The following is a 24076-nucleotide window of genomic DNA, read 5'->3' on the forward strand; positions in this document are numbered from 1 at the left end:
GCACTGCTACAATGCGGTAACGGTCGATTTCGACCGTTACCGAGTGGTACCGGGCGGTATCGAGTGGTGTCGGGCGGTAACGATCGAAATTTCGATCGTTACCACCCGATATTACCCCATATCGTCCGATACGGGGTTTTTTTGGGCGTACCGCCCGATAGCGGGCGGTCCGCGTACCGATAGCCTGTCGGACCGGTACATACTGCCCGTACCGAGCGGTACGATTCGGTATGGCAGACCTTGCCACCCAATATAGGGCAATCCGTATACCGATCCCCTATCGAACCGGTACGTACCACCTGTACCGAGCAATACGTTTCAGCACAACAAACCCCTATTGTACAATAAGAAAGATTTTCTCTAACAAAAGGATAAAATTTTAAAATTAGCAAAAATGCAGAAATTGAGCACCACTACTAAGCTTGATAGCATCACAACAATTCTAATTTCCTGTATATTTCTTTTGATGATATTGTCTAACCCTCATAATTAATACAATATGCAAGCAAGCAGTCCCAATTGTAGCTCATTTTGCTCGTACCTATGAAATGAGCCACGATTCCCTAGTTTTGCCTTTCTAGGGTGAACTCCAAAAAGTGCCTCACCTTTGGCTCTTTATTAGATCTTGACTCTCAACTCTTCTCAAATCTTCAACCAATGTGTGATTAGATGTGACATTATTAGTTGTCATCATATACAAGCACAAATATGATAGGTTGTTTTTAAACAACCTCCAAGCCCACCCTATTATCTTTTAAAATTATCTAAATAATATAGATAACATGCATAATGAACATCATTCACATACTCTGCATGGATCAATGTTCACATCTATTCCACCAAAATTGTGTTGGCTTTCAACTACTTAAACCTAACTTCTTTTTCCCCCACAATTAAAATTTCAATCTTCATACAAAATTTAATAAAAAAATATGATGCATTGTTTAAATACTAAAGATTTTTCAAATTTGCAGCTAGTTTCATTAACAAGGTCCATGCCCAGCTTTTGCACCAGCAGGAAGTAAAAATTCAACGTAATGATTGCACCACTGAAAGAAGACTTACAACCAACTGACCAAGAAAAGCTGGAGGACCTTACCCGAATATCAAGTGTTTAAGTGTGTCAACATGATTTAAATAAGAGTTGATGGCTTGTGTGTTCATATAAGTAGGTCAGTGTGCATGCATGGAAAGAAAAAAGTGTGATCTTATTAAACTTGAAGGGAAGAAAAGGAATGATACTAACTTTTTGTAAGGGTGAAAAAGTTTCGATGGTTCCTGAATTAAAGCACCAGTGTCTGCACAGATAAAGGACCTTTCTGTCTGCAAAAAATGTGACATAGTAAAGAAAAGTTCAAGACCAAAAACATGCTGAATATGATTCAAGTAATAACATGAAAAATTTATCCCTTCTGAAGACTGAATTTCAAGTACTCAGCCATTACTAAAAAAATCGAACATTGCAAAATTACTTATTGTATCAATATGCAAGAAGATATATCTGTATGAACTTGGTAATATTTTAGACTGTTTGTTAACTTAACTAGGTGTAGTAAATAACTTCCAGTGCAATAAGGAAAAATAAAATTACTAAAAGAGTATACTATGCTTCATACCAAAATAAAAGTAATTTGACAGTTTAAAAAGAAAATTATTACCCAGAAACGACAAAGGAACACACAGAAGCAGGCATATTAAACTATGAATAAGCAATTTCCATATTTATGGTTGTATGTTTGATTTCAACTTATGCCAAATATTATCAAGATCTTGCAATTAAATAATATGGATTATCTTGGCCCTCAAGATAAATTTTGAATATTTTAATAAGATTTGATGGACAAAGCCAATTTGTTTAACAAATAGGAGTATTTCATGGACAAAGGTAAATTTTGTTTAAAAAGATTTGACTTGATTGCATTAAAAAATTGTGATATTGAATATTGACTTATTAAAAAAGCCAATTTAGTTATTTACACCTTAAGGATAGAGACATAATAAAAAATAATTATTTGATTATTGAACAAGTTGGAGTGGGTCCGAAAGGACTTGTTTCTTCTCTATTTATGTTGGATGTGATGCTTTCTTATCATTCATTAACAAATTTTCAGCCAATTCATGTTTTATAACATTTTCCAAATTTCCAAATTGTATAAGCTTTAAATGACACCATAAAATAATAATTCCTAGAATTCATAATTCAGTGCTAATCCAAACCAACCTCTTGCCCTCTATGATTTACTCAGTTACAAACAAAAGATATATTAGCCACTGAATGGATATACTAAGTGCAATGAGATAAAATTAAATATAGTCAGAGCTCATAATATCTCGAAAGAAAGAATTGTCTTTTGTGTCATAGTTGTAACTAGTCAGATAACAACAAATAAAAGCAACAGAATGATAGGTTGGCTACATAGAATCTTTTCATCATTGAGCTCTACTAAGACTCTGAGAGTAACATCAGTAACCATATCAATCTATCAAATCTTAGATTTTTCATCTACCTCTCCTAGCATCAGCAATCTAAATTAAATCCCTCGCACACTAAATATATTAAGGGGTCATTTTAGGCATGTTCAAACCATTTTAAATACATTTTATATATTTTATATTTAATTGATACAAAGTAAGAACTCTATGACTTGACCCATTATGAATTTAAAAAGTATAAACTTAAAGCTAATCATACATGCAATCTGGCCTAATCCAACAACGTCAACATTCATACCTTTTAATAAATTAATATTAACTACAAGAAACCCCATGATTTGCCAAAATCAACCATATATATGAGAAGAAACTCCAGTAACTTGTTTCGAAGTTAATAAAAAGTTAAAAACCATAAGCAACTGTTGATGTTCTCTACAAAGTTTTTTTCAATTAATTGATTCAGTAAATAATAACTTATATGCTCAATCTTCTCAACACAAAAACCAAAATGATTTGTTAAAAATACTCATTTTGTACCTTACTCATAGTTCAGTAACTCTCTCCTAAAGGAAGCAAATCAATGATTTTCTAAACAAAGCAAGATAAAAAAAAATATCCAAGATAATTAATTTCGGATACTATAATACTACAGAATTTAATGCGGCATGTATGGTTGTATTCTGGCACTATTTTCTATCTCAGAAAAAACAAATTTCACCAGAAATTCTACAAACACACAGAAACAACCTATCTACCTTAAGATAGTATATTACCCTCAATAGAATAGCCCTTAAAAATTACAAGTTGTTTGATTCCTTAGCTACATTCTAAGAAGCATGGACATAGGCATGACACGATACGGATACAACGACATGTCACTTTTAAAAAAATTGGGATACGGACATGGCATGGGCACATGTGTGTGTGTATATTATTTATTTATAATATTAAATTAAAAAGATAAATTTTATAATATTTATAATTAAATTTATTGAGTATTAAGTTATAACATCAAGTAAATATATGTAACCTATCAATTTTTTAACCTATACCTCCTATAAGGGCGAAAGAGGCTAATGTAGGTAAAACTCATAATTCTAAAAATGAGGGGGGGAAAAGCTTTAATCATCACTTTAACCTATTAAGTTTTTAATCTATTAAGTTTTTCTCATCACATATTAGAATAATGGGCGAACTGTTGCGAAGTGAAAAGCTTTAATCTTGCAACGCAGCAGGCTTCGCCGATGATAGTCAATGGTTCGCTGAGGGTGGTATGTGTCCTCTCCATCGATGCCACTAGCATCAACCTCGCTGGCATCGCTTTTTCCCAACTCGAGGCATCCCTCGGCAAACAGGCTGGTAAACCCAATGCCTGCATGGCTGATTTCTTCGACCTCACAACCGGGTCAGGCACTAAAGGAGTCATCTCCGCCCTCTTTATACAGGGCCATGACAGTCGGCCCTTGTTCTTTGTCACTGAAGCCCTACACCTACTCGCTAAGCACGATCGTCACCGCACCACTTCGACTAGCCAACGGAAGGGAATCTTGGTGGGGCGGCCTCTAATGGTCAAGGGACTGCTCCAACGGGTGTTCACCTATTCGAGGACACGATGCTATGGGACGCCCTAAAGTGTGCTCATCCCTTGCTACAACCTGGCGACGAGGGCACCCTTCTTTTTGTCACAGATAGATGTCGTCGAGGAACGCTGAGGACACGACCGCGCAAGGCAAGCAATGATACCTCTGCACCTAGAGACGTTGACAACGATATTGCAGTTGTCACCGAGGCAGGTGCCCAAGCGGATGGAGTCATTGTTGGTTGACAAAGGGAAGCCAGCGGAGATGGTGGTGATGGTGGTGACAGCAGGTGTGGTGGAGGAAGTTGAGGAGGGGAGTGAAGCTATGGCGGCGATAGTTGGTGATGCTAAGGAGGAGGAGGATGTCGTCCATGCAACTCAGCACCGCATGAGAACCACGGAGCGGTGAGGAAGGGTGCGAGTACAACACGAATACGTCGCAGCCAAAATAAATAATTAAATTAATAAAATAGACACGTGTCCGGTTTGGTGTGTCAGTGCTTCATAGGCTACATTATACTGCAGATCCTCATGTTCAGAATTGTGATTGGTAAACATGTATAGTTGATGACAGTTAGATGATATTCAGAGCCCAAGAAAGGCAAGTAACAGAAATAAAAGTTGGCATTTGAAAGATACCTGTAATGGAAGATTAGTGACAGAATCAAGCCACATAGTTGCCCCTGAGAAGAGAAACCAACAAACATCTTCAGTGACTAGAAGCAGAATAGAACCATGGATAACTATCAGTTTATTTGTACAATACTATCTTCAAGAGTATTTTACTTAATGGATGAGGGCATACCTGGTAAGGTTGGACGGATTAAAGCATAAGTATTTACTTGAATAGAGATACCATTTGCTATTGAAAATGTAAGTGTTCTTACTTTTCGCTTCTTGAAAATTCTTTTTCTCAACTGATCTTTCATATCCTCAAGTCTGCAATATACAGCCACCAGATTCAATTGTAATTATTGCCAGGAAATCTAACATTTGATGCCTTATACAGCATTTCAGAGCTATATACAGAATTTCACCAGATGCAATATACAGCCACCAGATTCAACAAAATCTTTCATTCAAGAAATCAGACAGCATTTCATAGCTTTAAATTCAAGGAAGAGAATTCAACAAAATTTGCAACTGTGTAATAGCTAGAATTCATGCAAAAAAACATAACAACACCTGAATAAGTAATGTTGCAAAACTGAAACACATTACTGTCAGAACAGAGCATGCACTACAAGCATCATCATGAAGCAACTAGCACCCAGCTAGCAGCACCTAGAATTCTTGGCTCATTAGCTGCTGTGACTGGCATTTTCCTTGCCAGTTGCCATGTCTTAATCCAAAACAATATCTTATTCTCAATTTATTTCAATAAAGACCAGGAGATATATTAATGCTATCATGGTTCTATTGTTTTCTCTAAATAGACATATTGATCACTAGATAAAACAGTACACTTCAATAGGCATACGTCAGAAGTACTATCACAAGATTCACAACAAAAGATTGTCAAATCAAGAAAGAAATTTTTTCTGGTAAGAATATGGTGGGACTTAATTATGACAAATTGCCAATTAGATTTCTTCTGTGGATTGAAAGACGTTATTGGAGGTTTTCTTACTTCAGATATTCATCAAGTTACTTCATGACTGTAGCCTATCAACGTTCACCATTTGTTCAGAATGCACAATCCGGAGGCTCATGAAATAAATTGTGCTTAAACTTGTCCAAGTAGCACACAACAAGAACTGCTAAAATACCCCCCACCAACTCAGGAAAGAAATAGCCTAAAAGAAACAATTCACATTCAAGAAGGATCTAAAATAAAAACTCTCCCACATGTATAATGTGTTAACTTCTATGCAATTATGTCATGAAAAATTATAAACAGTCACACAAGATGCTTAAGATCACAAATATAAACTAAAAACAAAGTTATCAAAGGATATTATGAGGAAACTTCACAAAAGATGATGAAATTAGTGTTCTGGAATTATTACTTTTCACTTGCTGATGGCAAGAACTGAGATATGTCAGTACCCTCCAATCCAATCATGTCCTGCAACACAAACTTTTAATAAGAATGCCAGTACAGATGAAATTGAAAATTCATTATTTTAAATTAACATAAATAGTTGGCTTATTATTATTGAGAGTTTTAACATACAGCATAGAACATAGATACGTTGAACTCCTCATCTGGCCTACTCAGTGGAAGAAGTTCAAACGAGATGCCAAGGTCTTGTGCATCCTACAAAATAAAGTTATATAAGAATATAACTTCTTGATAAAATCCGCCGTGAAAGATACACCATAAAATAACCACACTCTGCATGTAAACACATAAACAGTGATACTTTTGCACGTTGTGTTGTTGTCCTGATCATATCTGCTTTCATTGCACCCGTCATACTACCAAATGGATCATCATCATTGGTGAAAATAAGAATTCTCTTACTAGAGGTTTTCACAGAGCTGGCATAACAGCAAAAGTGGTCAGTGGAAAAGTTGAAATAAAACAGATGCTAGATGCCTAATGCTGTTTGAGATAACACAAGGGGGAATTCAGTGCAAATCCTACCCCTTGCGCAGCAACGCCTGTGCAACCCAAAAAGCATTATACAAGGAATTCTCCCTAGATCCTGGTAAAACTCCATATCGACTTCCAATTGTGCTCATAAATTTGTCTGCCATATGACACAGTGGTGTTAACATTCCAGAAGAGCCACAGTTCTCAACAATGAAGTTGATGTTGACTTAGCTGATAGCATTCACATACATTGGAAAGACAATACAAGATGTTGCCAATTAGATTTTAAGCCAGTTGACAGAAAGCATGAGAACTTACAAATTACACCTATGTATATTGTAAATATTATAATACAAGATATAGATGAATAGACAACAACTCGAAAATGAGACCCTCCTATATGCAGCCTGCTTCATGAATTTTTTACGTTCAACCACCATTACCTCCTTCCTCTTCTAACTATAAAAAAGACCCATAAAATTTTTCTGGAAAACTCATGCACAGATTGTCAGTGCCCTTATTTTCTGATCTCTGCTGACTTATTGTAGCAACCTTGATACCGTTGACAGGGGAGTCAGCACGGCCAGGTCACGTCTCGAAAGCGCAAACTCATCTTAGGCACCCACGTGGCGCTCCAGGATGTGAGATGGGAGAGGCGAATCCGGATGGCGCGATCCCGAGCTGCTGTTTGTATGCTCGTGGTGGGTATTGCGCTAGACAGAGATGGTTGTCCACCTCGAGGTTCTAGAGCCAACCCGAGGAGTGCCTTGGCCTCACTGAGGTTCCTACACAAGAGGTCAACGTCGGGGAAGTTCTCGACTCGACCCCTCCGATGGTAAAATCAGTGACGGAATGGGAATAATCGGAATTTGTTTCCTCCCCCGCTCAAATCCTGGGGGCTGGCTTTTATACCTAGGGAGTCATTGGCGAGAGGCGAGTAACTCTTCTCCCCAATCTGTGGTTCTTCGGGGGCTTATTTATGTCGACGGTCGGCTGGTACACTTCACCGTGACGCACCGTTTGCGAAGGACGACCGCGGGGGCGTGTATATTTGTTCTGGACTTTATGGGATAAGCAGGCAACGGTTGTCTGCGCCAGGCGACTAGGAAAAAGGCGGAAACGAGCCTCGCCTCAAGGGATTAATGCTCCTTGCGGGCATGCAGCTGGAAAATGGGGAGATAGGCTCCGTCGTCTAGGATTAATGCTCCCTGCAGTCGGGCGTGCGACCTTTCGCAAAATTGCAGTTGGTAGGGGGTGAAAGGTCGCTTCCCTGCCGTTTGCCGCAGGGAGGGGGAGACGCGTGGTCTCCTCTGTCCTCGTCACTACGTAGAGTGGGTAGCTGGGTGGATCAGCATATCAAGGTTGGCGTCACCTTATTCCCTATCACTTACTAATCCTAAATGCCAGAAATAAGATATCTTTTTCAGTTTGTCCACAATTCTATATACTTCAATTTTATGCTTGATTGATCACAACCACTACCAACAACACTGTTAATTCTTTCTCAATTACTTGTTGCTTTCTTTCATTTTTCTTCTTCCTCTTTGCAGCGTCGAAGGCGTGTTATGGCCATGGGGAACCAAGTCCCCTCAGTTTCTGGAAAACATGCATTCCAAATTCGCAAAGATCTAAATGACTGAAGTGGGCCCTAGGACCCTTGCTTCCGAGGAAAGAAAAGGAATCTATTCATAAAAATATGCTCACACCCCTCTCCAATAACTTGGACAACCTGCCAAAAGCCTTACCAAACGCAATAAATAGTTGAGGAATCCCAAATGATAGGTGAACTTCTTCCTAAAAACAATGTTGTTGCTTACCAAAGGATACTAGAAAAAAATCACAATCAAAAGATACCCAACTCCTGAAACAACTAGCAACATTATTTTTCTTACTAGTTTAAAAATATGGAAGAAAAGAAAGAATATGCATTCCATTTTTCTATGTATGTCTAGCATGTAAGTAAAAACAGGAAAGGAAATAGAACTTAGCCTACAATCTACAAAGAACTGACATATACATATACATACATACATACATACATACATACATACATACATACATACATATATATATATATATATATATATATAGTACCATACAATCCAATATAAAGCCAAGAAGAAAAAACCATATGGAATTGATAGTAGAAAGATATTTTCCTCATCTCATATCCTTCTTCTTAATTCTTATAACCAATTATTTTATGATAGTATTAACCTACATTGCCCTAGCTACTCAGAAAGGTGCTCCTTTGCTGTTTGTTTGTGACTCCACATTCAAGAGAATCAAGACTTCTCCATCAATCAATTACATGGTAAGTTATGCTATGATTAAATTTTGTTCTTTATTTTATATTAATATTTCATATTATAATAAACAACAAGTCATAATGTCAATTATTTGGAGTCAACAACATGATTCTTTTGCCATCATTAAATTCAATAAAAATCGATATCCTTAGTTGAATTAGAGCATTTAATTCTTTATCCATAACTTCTAGTTAAGTTTTCTTAGGTCTCCTTCTACTTCTCCTTGCACCATTGATACAAATCGTTTTACCTCTTGTAACTATGAAATCAATAAGTTTCCTTAGTACATGTTCATGACATCTTAAAATGATACTTTAATGCACTTATTAAAAAAAAATTATATGTATTTCATTCTTGAACTTAGTGAATAAAGATATAAATTTAATTGTGTTTATAAACTTCAATTTACTGTTCTCATATTAAATTGGTACTAGGACTTCTGTCATCACCCTAGGAATGTGCATCTTGACATTATATGGTCTTGACAAGTTCCACAATCATATGGACTCTTCTAATTGAACCAGGCACATCAAATAACGAGAACTAATAGTGATGGTGACTGTATTAACATTGTAGGTATTATTTCTATCATTTTTTTCTCGAGGTATATACAAACACCAAAGGTTTGCCAACTAAAGGAATTAACATGTAATCTAGATTAGGAAAATACTCATTTAGATTCCTTACCCTCTATACTGGAGAACTCTTTAATCAACTTTGCAGTCGGTCGATCAATTAATTCTCTCTCCATTACATTGAAGACATAAACACCATTCACATCTTGTAAATTTTTCTTTTCCTTCTGCAAGAAAGTAAAGTGATAATATGAAGGGATTGCAAGGTAAGAAGGGAAAAACTGTATTGGAATAAGATATCCATATAAAACAAAATCAAATAGCAGTATGCAATTATTAATATGATTGCACCATGCCTAGGATTATTGTCATGGTAATTGTGATAAAGAAGTATCACCATAAATAGGGTAAAAGCATTTCACACTATTTTACATCTTGAGTACATACATCAAACTATGTTATTTTGAAGGACAAATATTAATTGGACAGACCAAGTAACACTAGGTTAATCCATAAGACTTGAGAAAAAATAAAACCTTTTATTAATGTATTAACTGGCTACTGTTTACATACATGCCTAGCTTTGTGAACAAAGATGCAACTTATATTAACTTCACATAATAAAGCTAACTAATAGGAGTATTTATGAGAATCACCAAAATCAAGGTTTTTAATTTCGAATAATACCACCCGTACCGAGCAGTACCGTCAATTGAAGACCGAGGGAGAAGAATGAAGAGAAGCAAGAAGAGAGAGAAGGCGAGGGAGAAGAAAGATGAGCGAAAACAGTTTATATATATATATATATATCGCCCCACGTGGGAAGAAGAGAGGCGATGTCGCAGAAAAAGATTTTTTTTCTTTTACTTTTATATATATATATATATATATATATATATATATATATATATATATATATATATATATATATATATATATATCGGGCGGTATACCGAAATATATCACTCGGTATACAGTACCGTACCATACTGAGTGAATCTCGAAACTCCAGTATGGTACGAAATTTTAATCCTTGACCAAAACTCATATGTCGAATAAGCTTCATAAAGAGGGGAGAGAGAACATTGTAAGCTACCTACGAGCAAGGAAACATGTTCTTAAAGTCAGTGCAAAAGCATGTCACACGATGTTTAGATGTGCCATACAAGAATTCCAAAGAAATAGATATGCTGATCAGAAAGGCCTAAATCTAATTCAGACCAATGATATATATATGTTACTGCTTGTTGACCAAATAGAAATGTCATCTAGTATAAATGCTTTAATTTTGGTTGTGTAGGCCAAACGTTCATTTTGGCTATGGACTAGAGAATATACCATAGACAAAGATACACACAGGAATAAAAGCCAAGTTAGATCTTATCTTGGTCCTGGTACATCATGGTGTAATCACATACTACTGAAAGATGCTCTAGTTTCCAAGATTTTCCAATCAGCATAAACCCATAGTATAATTGAAACAAAGGATTCATAACTTTCATAGCCACAAAAAAGAGAAAGGAGCCAATAACAAAGTATTGAATCATATTATATAAACACTGACAAATACTTCATAAATTAGAGGGTCAAGCCCAGAAAAAATTAACAGTCATAATCAAGAAGCATGTGGAAACATTGGTTAACTTCATACTAATGCACCTAGTATATAAGTGTTAACGCTTCCAAAGAAGGAAGAGATATGAAAAGTAATATACTATTGATGATCACCATCTTACAGTGTTAAAGAAACAAAGAGCAACTTCATCATAAGATCTACCAATTATTTGAGTCTTCAAAGACCGAGTGATACAGTCAATTGCAACATGAAAATAAGTTTCCTTGTTCCCGTTTTCCTGCAAGTAATCATAAGTCAATGTATCATTGTTCATCAGAAGAATGGTCACAAATTGTGGCCTGCGGTAAATCGATGCAAATCATCAATGATAACATAAGAATTAGTAGAAAAAATATTTCTAACCAACACAAGCATATGGAAAGGAAAATCAGACTCGTGCCTGACTACTTATCCAGTGTGGCAAGGAACAAAATGAGATATGGGGACACAGGCTAAAATTATTCCAAAGCATGAAATTCTAGAAGAAAGCCCAAAACACCAAAAAGGTTCATCTCTCTTATCTGATATATAAAATATCTTACTTAAAAAGTTTCAAAAACATATATATATATATATATATATATATATGTATATATATATATATATATATGTATATATATATATATGTATATATATATATATATATGTATGTATATATGTATATATATATATATGTATATATATATATATATATGTATATATATATATATATACATATATATATATATATATATACATATATACGTATATACTGCTTGTGAAAAGAATGTGCCTTGATCATGATTCAGATATACTTATTAATCCAGAAGATAAATTTTTTACAACATAGACAAATTCAAGATGGACTCCAAGTAATCAGAAAGATTTTTTTCCCCCTTTATAATTACCCCCAAGGATTGTACCCTGCTTCCCAAACAAAGATCTCCAAAATGCACCAAGCAAAACATTTGTGTTGCATACTGCCAAGTCCGTTCATTCCTTCAATTCTGCCATACTTTACTTCTTCAGTTCCTCTTGCCAGTCTATAACCTGTCAATCTACTCTATGATTCATTTCGGAGGCATCACGATATCCACTTCGTCCAGCATGAAGTGACCTATTTTGCCTTCTAATCACTCGGCCCCACAAATATCCACGAGACAAATATCGGTCGATGCCCTCAATGTATCGGTATAGAAAGAAATAAAAGCACTAGTACAAACCGGAGAGAGAAGAACTCACATGGTCAGCAATCGGAGCGAACATTTTAGGGGAGGCGTCAATGAGATAGACCGCGAGCTCCTTGGTCGGTTCCTTCTCCTGGAATCATTGGTCACAAAATGAAACAAGATCAAGGGATCTCTCATCCATTGATCGAGAACTTTGGAACGGAAGACAGATGAGTTCCTCACCTCGTATAACTCGCTTTCGGAGTCTGAGTCATCGCGGAAGATGCCTTCGGGGTCCAAATCCATCGCGAACCGCGACAGAGAGAGAGAGAGAGGGTTTCGAAATGGGCACGCAAACTTCACAACCTACAGGTTTACCACCTCCGAGGACTGGGAGTGGAGAAGCAGTTCATGTTGGCTTCGGGAACAAGACTGCGGAACCCTGAGACAGAATCGGCTTCCTTTTTGTTTTTTATTGTTTTTTTTTTTTTAACCTTATGGCAACCTTTCCGACTGGTATTGTTATAATATATATATATATATATATATATATATATATATATATATATATATGTATATATGTGTGTGTATATGCTTTCAAAGTAAGTAATTTTTCGTATTTATTCTACTAAATTTAAGTTTAGCAAGTATATCCTTACAGAATAGAATATATAAGGTTAAAGATTTGATGGTTAAAGATTCAACAAGAATTAACTATGAAGATAAGAAAAAAATATTTTTTCTCTAGAAAATACAAAAGTGGATAAAATACTTGTGAACGAATAGATTGTTAGAATCAACAAGTATTTTGGAATACCTGAAACTACTGTTCTAGATAAGAAATCCTAATATAATAATGAGTTCTTACAAATAAAAAAATATAATAATTAGAGTTTGATTCTTCTATAAATATGATATTTAGAGACGATCGATTTTTAGCGAGGATAAAAAAAATAGTAAATTCTTCGAGATTTATGTGATAGGGTCTATAAGAAAATCTATAAAGATAATTTAAGAGTCTTGTAATTAATCTAATTTTATATGTGGATATAAATGAAATTTATCGAATAAAATTAATTTTACATTAATTCTTTGGTATATCTTTGATCGATGATATTTAGATGTTCTCTTTTAGTTTTAAAGTTCTTTTCTCACTCCTAACAGAAAGATCTCCCAACATAAAAAACATCCTTGGTTTTGGAACAAATAAGCACAGCTCCTAAGCGACAACGTTGGATAATCTGAGCTGAGAAGCTTTGGTTAATCCATCCCAAATAGCTCAGTATTTTGTTTGTAGCGGGTTCGAGGCCTCCTGGTGCACGTCGTTGATCTCCAAAATGATAGTACCTTATGGATCAATAATACAAAATCAAATACCTGCATTGGCATCAGGATCAGTAGGTAGGTGAAGGAGTCACTGCGTTGTTCGTACAGTTAGGGATTCGAGAGGAAAGTGTAATTTTGGCAACCCAACAAGACAATAAAGCATAAGAATAAAAGAAGCGACAAGAACACTAGAACACCAGATATACGTGGTTCGGGCAACCCAACAAGACAATAAAGCAGAAGAATAAAAGAAGCGACAAGAACACTAGAACACCAGATATACGTGGTTCGGTCAATTGACTTTGACCTACATCCATGGACGAAAGAGGAGCAAATTACTACTGCAAAAGAGGGACAATTACAAATGCCTTAGGAAGATGTTCCTATGCCATAAAACACCCGAAAATACTAAACAAGAAAGACCAAACTATAAGTCCAAACTATTTAACTGAGTATGGACTTAAACCAAAACAAACACTTAGGTTTTTCTTGTGGTGCCACTTGTGGTACCTATGGTGCATCTGACTTCAAAGCTCAGGCCCTTATTTATAGTTCCAAGACGAGACAACAAGTTTGATTTTCCCGATGTGGGACTATGGGACTTGCCAAACTAACAAATCTCCACATTGGCATATTCCAACAAAACTTGCTCCACCTTCTTCATAAAAGCCCCAACGGGCAATCACCAACAATGAACACCAACCAAGTCCAAGCACTGCTTGAACTTGTAAACCGGAAGAGGCTTCGTAAACATATCAGCTGGATTGTCCTTCGTATAAATTTTCTGAACAAGGACTTTTCCCTCGGCAATGGTATCCCATTTGCATCCAACAATTTTCTTACCCGAAGGCGACTTCACAAGATCCCAAATTCTATTCTGATGGAGAGATTCTATTTCTTCATTCATCGCAATCAACCACTTAGCGGAATTATCACAAGAAACTGCATCTGAGTAGGAAGTAGGCTCACCAACTTCACTTGTCTCTTCTACAACAGACAAAGCATATGCAACCAAATTTGCATATCTTTGTGGTGGTCGAATATCTCTCCGTGGTCTATCCTTGGCTATGGAATATTGCTCTTCCTCTGGAGCAACTGCATCAGTAGATTCGGGACCATCTACTGGCATTCTTTGAGTAGAAGAGTTCGACTAAAAAGAATCTGAACTACCAATCTCAAGCTCCACCTGCTTCTACGCACTATCATTTGTACAACTAGTAGAATCCTCTTTAGAAGATAACATAAACAATTCATCAAAAGTAACATATCTACTGATTATAAATTTTGGAGATTTGGGATCAGAATACTATAATCTGTATCCTTTCACCCCATAAGCATACCCAAGGAAAATGCACTTTTTAGCCCGAGGCTCTAATTTTCCTTCATTTACATGCATGTATGTTGGACACCCAAAAAATTTTAAATCAGAATAACCAGCAGGAGTACCTGACCAAACTTCCTCCGGAGTTTTAAAGTTAAGTGATGCAGAAGGAGCGCGGTTGACAACGTAACAGGCCATATTAATCGCCTCTGCCCAAAAATCCTTTGTCAACCCTGCATTTGAGATCATACACCTTGCTCTCTCCAATAGTGTTCTGTTCATACATTCGGCCACACCATTTTGTTGAGGCGTCATCCTAACAGTGCGATGCCAAACGATTCCTTCATTTTTGCAGAATTCTTTAAAGTCACCTTCACAAAATTCCATGTCATTATCTGTTCGAAGCCGCTTAATCTGTTTACCTGTTTGCTTCTCAATCAAAGCCTTCCATTGTTTAAAGGTTAGAAAAACGTCATTTTTATTCTTCAGAAAATAAACCCAAACTTTCCTGGAATAATCGTCAATGAAAGTCAACATATACCTGGCACCACCCTTAGATTGAACATGAGCTGGACCCCAAAGGTCTGAATGAATATAGTCAAGAGTAGTACCTTTCATTTTGTGAACTACCGGAGAAGTGAAGCTGACTCTTTTCTGCTTTCCAAAAATGCAGTGTTCACAAAAATCAAATGGCCAAATACTCTGTCCGCAAAGTAGACCCCTTTTGCTCAATATGCTCAAACCTTTTTTGCTCATATGACCCAAACACATATGCCATAATTTGGTGATGTCAGAATCAGACAATGATGATGACGAAACTGCAACCGAACCTGTAATAGTAGTTCCCTGCAGAATATACAAGTTACCAGACCTACAAGCTTTCATAACAACAAGAGCACTTCTAGAAACTTTCATAACTCCACCTTCAGCTGTGTATTTACACCCAAGGGCCTCTAGGGTGCCTAAAGAGATGAGATTCTTTTTTAAATCAGGAACATGTCTAACATTAGTGAGCGTCCTCACAATACCATCATGCATTTTAATTCGGATTGTGCCTCTACCAACAACATCACATGTGGCATTATTGCATATCAAAACAATTCCACCATTACAAGATTCATACGTGGAAAACAAATCCCTATTGGGACACATGTGATAAGAACAACCTGAATCTAAAATCCATTCATTTTTAGACCTCGTCCTGTCATCAATAGCAGAAAAAATATTTCCAACAATCTCATCAGTTGCTACACTAACTTCAGCGGATTTAGTAGTTTTTTCAACAAATTTTTCCTTTTGCTTTAATTTATTTTTCAATTTAAAGCAATCAGATTTAATGTGCCCCATTTTATGACAATATATGCATTCCAAATTTCTATGTCCGGATTTAGATCTACTACTGTCAAATTCTCTTTTATCCATTCTCCCCCTAACAACCAGACCCTCAGCCTGATTCTCTCTACTTTCCCCAATGATATTCCTGTCTATCTGCTCCTTAGATTTCACTGCAGATTTAATTCTTTGATACAAAACTGTTTTTTTCCATAAATCAAAGTATCACGGAAATGCTTAAAAGATTGGGGAAGAGAAAACAAGAGTAACAAAACCTTATCCTCATCATCAATTTTTGCATATATATTCTCCAAATCCATAACCAAAGAATCAAACTTATCAAGATGCGAGAGTATAGATGTACCTTCAATCATCCGAAGCATATACAGACTCTGCTTCAAGTAGAGACGATTCTCCACTGTCCTCTTCATGTACAAGGCTTTAAGCTTGTCCCACATACTCGTAGCCGTAGTCTCCATAGCTACCTTCCGTAAAACCTCGTTAGAGAGATTTAGAATGATGCTGGATTGGGCTTTCTTATCCATACCCGCAAGCTTTCTTTTGACATATCATCTGGAATGCTCTCGGCTCCCTATAGTACCAAATCAACTCCGTCTTAAACCAGGATGGCCTCCATCTTGAGTTGCCACAAGTCGAAGTTGACATTTCTATTGAATTTCTCGACAACAATCTTTGTTATTGTCATCGTTGCCAAAAGATCCCAGAACCAAGAGAACCAAGCTCTGATACCAGTTTGTTAGAGCTAGCCCCAGGAAATTTATCACAAGGTAATTTTGGCAACCCAACAAGACAATAAAGCGAAAGAATAAAAGAAGCGACAAGAACACTAGAACACCAGATATACGTGGTTCGGTCAATTGACTTTGACCTACATCCATGGACGAAAGAGGAGCAAATTACTACTGCAAAAGAGGGACAATTACAAATGCCTTAGGAAGATGTTCCTAGGTCATAAAACACCCGAAAATACTAAACAAGAAAAACCAAACTATAAGTCCAAACTATTTAACTGAGTATGGACTTAAACCAAAGCAAACACTTAGGTTTTTCTTGTGGTACCTATGGTGCATCTGACTTCAAAGCTCAGGCCCTTATTTATAGTTCCAAGACGAGACAACAAGTCTGATTTTCCCGATGTGGGACTATGAAACTTGCCAAACTAACAGAACGTCTTTGGGTTTAAAAATTAAACGTTTATATGAATATATTTACATCAATATGCTTACATACTCAACATTATCTCTCGCATGTGATGTATGTCTTATTGGAACACCCGAATTGATCGATTAGTGCATTGTATTATCGTACGATAATAAATCTTAAGTTTAAATTAATATTTAAGCATCATTTACGTTGTTTTTCGATGCAATAAATTTATTTTTAAGAAAATAATGCATATGAAGTTGAAAATTCAGTTGGAAGAGGAAGAAGCAACGTTTTCTTGAGGGGGCACTTATTAGTGCATCACACCACAGCAGTGATGACTTGCCAAAAAGAAGCTATTCTGTGCGGCATCTTACTTGGCAACCATCATAGTCGAATGTTGTAGATGGTAAAAAGCATGAAGAGCATATAAGAATGAGTTCCCATGATTGTTCATCTAGGATAAATGGTTATACGAAAGTGTCTATAAGCTACATCAACCAATAAAACATCAAAATTTGGCATCTAACACTCAGAAATACAGAGTTACAAAATTAAATAAGGATGAAAGGGTATGATTAACTATTTTGTTAGATGTTAAACACGTCATGTTTGTTTGTGCCAATGCCTACTCGGCTCTTGTAAATGCTTATACAACACCTAAAACAAGTAGTACTATCGTTAGTTTGAGGTACCAATGTTACTCGACTCTTGTAAATGCTTATACAACACCTAAAACAAGCAGTACTATCACTAGTTTGAGGTGCCAATGCCTATTCGACTCTTGTAAATGCTTATACAACACCTAAAACAAGCACTACTATCGCTAGTTTGAGGTGTCAATGCCTACTCGACTCTTGTAAATGCTTATACAACACCTAAAACAAGCAGTACTATCGTTAGTTTGAGGTGTCAATGCCTACTCGGCTCTTGTAAATGCTTATACAGCACCTAAAACAAGCACTACTATCGCTAGTTTGAGGTGTTAATGCCTACTCAGACTCTTATAAATGCTTGTACAACACCTAAAACAAACAATACTATCGCTAGTTTGAGGTGCCAATGCCTACTCGGCTCTTGTAAATGCTTATACAGCACCTAAAACAAGCACTATTATCGCTAATTTGAGGTGTCAATGCCTACTCGACTCTTGTAAATACTTATATAACAACTAAAACAAACAGTACTATCGCTAGTTTGAGGTGTCAATGCCTATTCGGCTATTGTAAATGCTTATACAGCACCTAAAACAAGCACTACTATCGCTACTATCGTTAGTTTTAGGTGTCAATGCCTACTTATCAAGCTCTTGTATAGATCGAGTACTAAAGCTATGCGCCTTTATTCATATGCTGTCATTATGGTCATTGAGAAATGAAATATGAGTTTTGTTAACGTCATTATGAACTATTATTGTTAGTATTTTCGACGTGAAGTTAGGAGGTCTCGTTAAGGGTTTCGAGCATAACCTTAGGTTGGTAGTTTTACATAAATTTGTAAGTTGTTTTTATTTATTATTCCTTATAATCAAAAGTATTTGGTCTGAATAATTCTGAAAGTTTAAATTAACTCGACTTATAAATTTATAAGTTACTTTTATTACCCCTCGATAATCAAAGCCACTAGGCTGATTAATTTTGAAAACTTACATTAACTCATATTATGCATCCCGTTATGTCTTGCTCCCTTGATCGTCATTTCATTCGTACCGAGATAATTTAAGTTTGCATGTGTTCGAAAAAACTATTATAACAAAATAATTCCTTTTTCTTTGTGTATTAAAATATGTTTCTCATTAAAATATTAATTTTTTTATTAAAAATAAATATTAGCCAATGCACCATAAATAATAAAATAATAAATTGATCATAAAATAAAACATCGAATTTTTACGTAAAAAACTCAATATGAAAAAAACTATCGGATCGTAGTCCACTTTAAATCTTCACTATCACCAATAGTAATAATAAGTTTAGAATAACTAAAAAATTATAATGAAATTTAAGTCTCACCAAATGAGTATATCAGAAAAGCACGATAAAGCAAATCATAGATTGTTAGGATCGTAAAGCTTATTGTAAGATTCTTCGTATAAAATTTAGATCAAAACCGATGAAGATTAACAGCTTGTTCCTTAACAAAAGTTTCAAAACCTTAGCTTTTTTTTTCTCTCTTTTTTATTCTTTTTCTATCGACGTGCAAGTCTTCATTTTCCTTTTTTTTTCTCTAATAACCGATTAGATTAAACCTATTGTCTAATCCGAAGCCTACGTATATGTTGAACCCAACAGCATGTTCCGTTGCTCTTTCAATTCCCAAAAGTAAAAGAAAAAAAAAAGATTATCATTCTTATTTCTTTCCCCCACAGTATCACTTGGATTTGAAGGAGACTTGTGAATTGCATAATTACTGACGTCGCTATTGGGATGAGAAGCGTGTGCACTGCTGTTTTTATTTTTATTTTTATTGGCGGATCTTGAACTTCTAGATGACCGGATGGAAGAAGCTGATGGATCAAAAGGAAAATAAATCCCATAGAAACAAACCAAAGTCAACTTGTATTTACCATTTGTCACTAGCACTGTATGCTATGAAAAAGGATAAGCTTCATGGAAAGATGAGAATTCTTGTTCTGTAATAATTCTTGATCTTTAGGCACACATCTCTTCCATGAACATATACAAAAAAAAAGGCAAATCAAATCTTTTGATGGGTGTAGTTTTCAGATCTTTATTTTTAACATTGTATCAAACACTCACCCCCTTGAGAATTATGATTTTTGCCTTACATTTCCATATGATACCTTCTGTACTGTTGTTACTTTGGGAAGCAACGCTGCATGGTGCTATATTGCTATGAAATTTTCATATTTAATCGGAGAACAAAAGTAATATAGTCAAGATTACAGACAAATGGATTCAATGATTGCTTGGCGAAACATCTTACGTATGTCTTAAGGTCTTCTTCGTGTTTATTGATTAGCAATTAGGATGATTGTTCTGATTAAAGATAATTTAACAAATCATCGTGCAAACTTTCATCGGAAAAGTCAAAGCGTTGGTATTTTCTTGGCTCCTCTTGTTAGAGTCAACTTTCTTTCGGGAAGGGTAATATAATTTTTTTGAAAGTGAGATTTAAGATAGATCATTAATTGCATAGTCTCATAAACTTAATTGTGCTTGAAGATTTGATTGTGAAAAGAGTAAACAAATATATAGTAGGAAGTTCATAACCATATACAATTTTTAGTTTAGTCTAATCTCATATTTAAAAGTGTTTTTCTTAATGACTTTATTTACGAAGAAGTTTATATTAAACGAACTTCCGGATTTAAGAATGATAATTTTCTTAATCATATGTTTAAATTGACTAAAGTTCTCTATGGATTGAAACAAGCCACAAGGGCTTGGTACGAGAGACTTGGTTCATTTCTTATCTAAAATAATTTCTCTAAAGGTAAGGTCGATACCACATTATTTATTAAAAAAATTAAAAATAATTTTTTTATTATTCAAATCTATTTTGATGATATTATTTTCAGTTCCACGAATGAATCTTTATATGAATCATTTGCCAAAAGTATTAACCAAGAGTTAGAAATGAGTTTAATAGGTGAATTAACTTTTCTTTTAGGCTTGCAAATCAAACTACTTAATGATGACATTTTTATGAGTAAAAAAAAAAATACATTAGACTTGCTAAAATGATTTAATATGGATAGTTTAAAGACTATCGATACTCTTATGAGTACCTCTACTAAGTTAGACATTGACGAAGGTGGAGAAAACTTTGATCAAAAAGCTTATAAGCGCATGATAGGTAGTTTACTATACCTTATCGTAATTAGACCAGACATTATGTTTAGCGTAGAACTTTATACTAGGTTTCAATCTAACCCCAACCAATCTCATTTAAAAGCTGTCAAAAAGATTTTTAGATACCTAAAAGCAACTCTTAAACTAGGATTATGATATTCAAAATCTAAAAATTTTGAATTGCTTGGTTATGTCGATGCTGATTTTGAAAGGGGTGTTTGGATCTCTAGTATTTCATGGTGCAATCAGAAGATGACAAAACCATCACATTTCTAGTATTTTAAATTAAATATAATTTTTTAATCAATGAAAAGCAAGTGATCTTAAAAGGAAAGTGTGATAGTAAGGTCACAAGTATTACTAGCGAGAGGGTTTTTCAAAAGGTACATAATGGATTTTTGGTATAATTATAGAGTATTGAATATGAAGCTATAATAAGATGAAAATGTTCAATAGAATTTATTGACGTATTTACAAAACCATAAGGACTTCTATTTGTTAGATCACATAATCACTAGATTCCTTTGCTAACTGGAAGTACACTAACTAATGTTCTGGCTTATTGATATTCACTTTTTCAAAAGATAGAGACTAGTGTATCAAAAGATAGAGACTAGTATACCATAAGGGCTTGAAGAATGCTTGAAGAATGAATGAGTATAAATTATTAAAGTAGTAGTAAGGAAAACAATAATTCTTAGTGAATGTGTATAGATTATCGATATATCAATAATATTACAATGAAAAAAATATATCCTATTTCAATAATGAATGGGTTACTTAATAATGAATCGAGAGGTGCACAAGTTTTTACTAAATTGGATTTATGACTATCACCAAATTCGTGTCCATGAAAATGATATTCAAAAAAATATTTTTTAAAAAAATAAATGATTATAATGCTGGTTATAAGAATTTATAATTTATAAATACTTACTGTTTGAATTTTTCTCATAAATATTGGTGAGGACCAATTAGATGGATACTCTCCTTTTTTTTTTCTTTTATTCATCACCAAATAACAATTAATTTATTACGTGGTTATCTTACGTCGACTATTCCAAACCTTCTTTTAAAAACGATTATATATATATATATATATATATATATATATATAACTCGTAGTCATGGGTTATCTTATACTGGAATTGCAGTGGTTGCAGATTATAATAGTTAGTAATATTGATACCTTGTTTCTAATGTAATAGTGAAAGAAATATAAGCGGATTAAGTTCACAGATGACAACGTTTGAAGCCGAAAGATCATCTAATTGCACATCAAACTCGGCTCATCAGCCCGCTAAAGTGTGGAAACAAAAACTATTCATTTACACCAACTAATTTGTCCTCGTTATATCAGCAAAGATCACATAGGTAAGCCAATGCAGCTCTCCCTGCACAAACCTGATGGTCATCAATCCCGTTGCAAATGAATCAAACCACCTCACCGAACACCAAAGATACATAAGGCACTAAAATGGGAAATCCATTGCCTTGAACCATACCAATCATACATAGCCTTCATCAGGCCATATAAGCTGCAGGTAGGTAGATGAGAGTCCAACTGTAGAAATTACAACGTTTCGTACGAGGAAATTTCCCATTCTCATCATCCAATTTAGCCTTGTTGTGGTCTTCTGCAGCATTTGTTGCAGATTTCCGCTTTGATCACAAATACCAAGCTTGACGATGAACGTGGCAGTGCAACCTTTCCCTGTGCCTTCACTTTCAAGCCATATCTGTCCTTCCACGAGGCTCACAAACCTGATCGTGCCAGTAGAAAATGTTAATAAGAAACCTAATCACAAAGAATCATCAATCAGTCAAACAAGTTTGAATCCATGTAGATGATTTTTTTAAATATTTGTTGTGATAGAAATAGATAATCCCTTCGAGTAATATAGTATTGATACGAGAATAATGATATGATAATACCTCGATATCATATGATTAATAGTTCGACCTTACTATCATGTGATTAACACATTGATGTCACACGTCAATATCTCGACGTTATATGATCGACACCTTAATACTGCGTGATCAACTCATGTTATCGACATCTCAACGTCACATGTTTATTTATTTTTATTTTTGATTTTATATTCACCTATCATATTAAGTGTATATATATAATAATAATAATAATAATAATAATAATAATAATAATAATAAGAGTATCAAATAAAAATGATCGATATATAAAATGGTGATGGATCACTTAGAGTTAGTTGTAATAGAATATTTTGACTTTTTTTTTATCTTTTTATGAAATACCAAGGAAAAAATAAATTTCATTTTCCTACTTTATGACTTTTATTATTATTGGTATATATATATATATATATATATAATTATAATAATTAGAGTATCAAATAAAAATGATCGATATATAAAATGGTGATGGATCACTTAGAGTTAGTTGTAATAGAATATTTTGACTTTTTTTAATCTTTTTATGAAATACCAAGGAAAAAATAAATTTCATTTTCCTACTTTATGACTTTTACTATTATTGGAACCAATGAAAAATACACATCACTATAAATACCTAAAACGAAGAACATTTTACGTGTACCTCAATCAAGACTAGATGAACCAGTGGAGTCCATGTCACCTCCTTGCATCATGATCTTATCCATGAATAAGAAATGCAACAAAATGGATAAGAATAGCCAATTTTTAAGTAATGAATTAGGGAAAATTAATATCTTCTTTTTGAGCCAGAAATATAAATATCCCCCAACCTAACAAATCCCAATAGATAAATAGACATTGACATGAGAATGCTCTTGCACCATTAAAGAACCTCTCCTTGGGAGGTTGGTCGTTCCTTGTCGAGAAGGATAAGGCGGAGAGAGAGAGAGAAGCCAAAGAGAGGGACCTCAATTGATCTAGGTTGACGCTTTGGTGCAACATG

General features: G+C 34.9%; 1 protein-coding gene across 2 annotated transcripts in view; it reads right to left on the minus strand.

The window, feature by feature from the left end:
* LOC135651552 (ATP-dependent DNA helicase 2 subunit KU70-like) overlaps positions 1–12680 on the minus strand; it is a 36693-nt gene extending 24013 nt beyond the window's left edge. The window contains exons 1-11 of one of the 2 annotated variants that reach the window (XM_065171708.1): positions 12442–12680; positions 12272–12349; positions 11172–11288; positions 9548–9662; positions 6603–6708; positions 6379–6496; positions 6189–6272; positions 6022–6080; positions 4818–4951; positions 4652–4695; positions 1247–1323 (exon numbers count right to left, since the gene is read on the minus strand). In XM_065171708.1, coding sequence (XP_065027780.1) covers positions 1247–1323; positions 4652–4695; positions 4818–4951; positions 6022–6080; positions 6189–6272; positions 6379–6496; positions 6603–6708; positions 9548–9662; positions 11172–11288; positions 12272–12349; positions 12442–12504 — 995 coding nt within the window. In that variant the 5' untranslated portion in view covers positions 12505–12680. Of the gene's footprint in view, positions 1–1246; positions 1324–4651; positions 4696–4817; positions 4952–6021; positions 6081–6188; positions 6273–6378; positions 6497–6602; positions 6709–9547; positions 9663–11171; positions 11289–12271; positions 12350–12441 lie in introns of those variants that run through there. The other variant, XM_065171713.1, reaches the window with a different exon arrangement.
* Positions 12681–24076: the final 11396 nt, after the last annotated feature.

This window comes from Musa acuminata, chromosome BXJ1-4, assembly GCF_036884655.1.
Source record: "Musa acuminata AAA Group cultivar baxijiao chromosome BXJ1-4, Cavendish_Baxijiao_AAA, whole genome shotgun sequence".
In the NCBI taxonomy this organism is placed as follows: Eukaryota; Viridiplantae; Streptophyta; class Magnoliopsida; order Zingiberales; family Musaceae; genus Musa; species Musa acuminata.